At 38.4% G+C, this 2995-nt stretch overlaps 1 protein-coding gene across 1 annotated transcript; it reads right to left on the bottom strand.

Moving 5' to 3' along the window:
* Window positions 1-2989, bottom strand: LOC118334070 (sequestosome-1-like). Its single transcript, XM_035669893.1, has 3 exons — window positions 2435-2989; window positions 1191-1287; window positions 1-88 (listed from the first exon to the last, which is right to left on the bottom strand). The coding sequence occupies exons 1-3, from the start codon at window positions 2802-2804 to the stop codon at window positions 76-78; spliced, it is 480 nt and encodes a 159-aa protein (XP_035525786.1). The 5' UTR covers window positions 2805-2989; the 3' UTR covers window positions 1-75.
* Between the last annotated feature and the right edge of the window lie 6 nt (window positions 2990-2995).

A 2995-nucleotide genomic window follows, 5' to 3' on the forward strand; every position in this document is an offset into this window, starting at 1 on the left:
GTGTGTGTGTGTGTGTCAGTAACACAGGGCGGCTTTGTGTTCAGGTTTCCATCAGATGTTCTCCGAGGTCAAAGGTCACCAGAAAGTCCTGCGTTGTTCAGGAACACACACACACACACACACACACACACACACACACTGTTCAGTTTCAGTGTGCACAGCGCCCTCTGCTGGTGAAATGTACCAGACTCGGATTAATGAATAATTGTTAGTATTGAGTTGTTGTTTGTAGTTTGCTTTATTTATATTATTATTATTATTATTATTATTTAGTATATTTAGTTTTTACAGAATTGGTATATCTTTTTTTTATTCTGCGTATTGGGGAACATTGTTTGTTTGCTTGCTGTTTGTTTGTTAGTTAAATACACACAGTTTACATGGACGGTGCGATACATTGCAGTGCAGCAGTGGCCTGTTTGAGTGTGAGGCCCCTCCAGGATTCACATTATTATTACATGAACACTTATAGTGACGAACACACGAATACTGTAAATGTCTGATCTGGTGTCTGCGTTCAGTCTCGTTCTGTCTCAGCTACACAGGATAAGGTATTATTTTACTAATTAAAAGGGTTGGGGTTAATAGTTAAACCTCAATGACCCATCCAGGTTTACTGTAATAAAGTAGATGTAGTCAGGAAGAAGACACTGTAGCTGTTCACTCTGTGCACTGCAGATATATCATACAGTATAATACAAACACATAATTAGTCGTCATTTTAAGACATAAAACTTACTTACATATTTAATAAGCACATAAATTCTGCATAAAACACATTGAAATGGACAGTGAGTAGTTACTACAGTTAGCCTCTGGGGGGCAGTATAACACAACAACAACAGACACATCACAAACAAACCTTTGGAACATGAGCAGAGAGCGAGAACCCAGGTTGACCCCCAACCCGGGTTCAGGCAGGCGGGTCGAGTCACGAAGCGTCGGTCTGAGTAGGTTTATGATAACTTACAGAAACATTTGATCCATTAGGAGCATTAGGGGCATTGGGGGTTAGGGGGTTACATCTGTTACTTGTTCCAGGTTTCTATAAAATCATTATTCATTCCTTCATAATGTTTATATATACCTATTATATATAATATAAATATAGAGATATTTTATAACTGTATCTGACTGTAAAATAAAAGCAGGTCTCAGTGATGAAGACGAGGTTCAGGTTGTGTTTGTACCTTTTGATGAAGACGCGGAAGGTGTTGTCCTTTATGCAATTCAGGGCTGTGCGCAGTTCATTATCAGAGGAAAACGCCACCATGTCTCCATCTTCATCTGAAACACACATATCATCATCATCAATCAAAGTGAGTGAGTATAAGCCCATAATGTTAGACACTGTAGATACAGTAGGCTATATACAGTACATACAGTAGATACAGTACATACAGTACATACATACAGTAGATACAGTACATACAGTAGATACAGTAGATACAGTAGATACAGTACATACAGTACATACAGTACATACAGTACATACATACAGTAGATACATACAGTACATACAGTACATACAGTACATACATACAGTAGATACAGTAGGCTACATACAGTACATACAGTACATACAGTATATACAGTACATACAGTACATACAGTACATACAGTAGATGCAGTTCATAAAGGAGGCACTGAGCAGACACACAAACTGTACACACAGAGGGTGAAACAGCAAAGGTCACACAGACCTACAATGAACTACTGAACTCAGATCAGCACTGTGGCTACAGGGACCATTTTAGGGAAGCTTCCATTAGCCTCTTAATAGCGCCACCTATGGTCTGTTATTTTAAATCAGTGCAACAAAAGGGAAAAGGAAAAAGGAAACTAGCTACACTTTTTATTTCATCTGTTATTTATTTAATTTTAATTAAATGAGACTGGAGCATTTATTATCTATAATCCCTATAATCTATAAAGTGAGACGGACATATATATGTGTTTGATTTGACTGCACCCTTTCCTCTCAGCATTTCAGTTTCATTTTCTATGAAATCCTAAACTGACTTTCACTGTAACTGAAGAACAGGTTTCCACTCGACCACCACCCTGTACCAACCTACTGCTTACTTATAAAGTATATTATAAAGCAGGTATACAATTCAATTCAATTCAATTCAGTTTTATTTGTATAGCACCAATTCATAACAAAAGAATCTCAGGACACTTTTCAAATAGAGCAGGTCTAGACCGAACTCCTTATATACATTATAAAGCAGGTATATATTCTTTAACAATCTGTGATAAATGATTACCCTGTTCAGTCTGAGTTTCGATTCCCCGTTTACATGATGAACTGATGAACTAACGGAGATGAACTGATGAACTGTGATTAATCCTGTCCTTAACAAGTGGAAACAAAGATCTGAGCTCACCTGCTCTGGCAGGTTATTGTATATGTTTAATAAATCATATTTACCTTTGTAGAAGAGCTTGAAAGTTCTTTTCAGATTAAACAGCTCTGTGATCGTGGTGTTAACATACTTAATGTTGCGGTGGTAATATGCTGGAGAGAGCTCGAACCTCCGGACCTCCATCACTGAGTCGTCTATGCCCAACAGGTGAACCTTAACCGGCACCGGCTCCAACATCCTGCTCCGGGTCCCGGTACCAACTTCACACAATCTAAGTGAGAAACTTTCTTCTCGTCCTGCCTTCATCTGGAGCCACCCTCCCCTGCTCTGATTCGCCAGTAGCCTGCTCTTCTCTCTCCAGGCCTCTTGTGATTGGATGCTGTGAGTTGAACGACTGTCAATGATAGTAACCTTAAATACTGTATGGAAGAGCATTAGGGCCAAAATGTATTGAGTTTAAAGGGGGGAAAAGCAATGTCAGAATTCTGAATTTATATCAAAATCTAATTTCCTTCCTGTAAAACAAAATGTGACACATTCTTACATAAGCACTGTACAAACACACAACTTTATCAGCACTGTACAAACACACAACTTTATCAGCACTGTACAAACACACAACTTTA

The sequence above is a fragment of the Morone saxatilis genome, unplaced genomic scaffold (genome assembly GCF_004916995.1).
Source record: "Morone saxatilis isolate NCDOM2014 unplaced genomic scaffold, NCSU_SB_2.0 Contig22, whole genome shotgun sequence".
Classification (NCBI taxonomy): Eukaryota; Metazoa; Chordata; class Actinopteri; family Moronidae; genus Morone; species Morone saxatilis.

Bases quoted from the DNA above. Each gene is read 5' to 3' on its own strand.
- LOC118334070 (XM_035669893.1), bottom strand. From the start codon at position 2,804: ATGCTCTTCCATACAGTATTTAAGGTTACTATCATTGACAGTCGTTCA. The intron at 1,288-2,434 runs GTAAATATGATT...TGTGTGTTTCAG, and splicing joins TTTCAAGCTCTTCTACAAAG to ATGAAGATGGAGACATGGTG.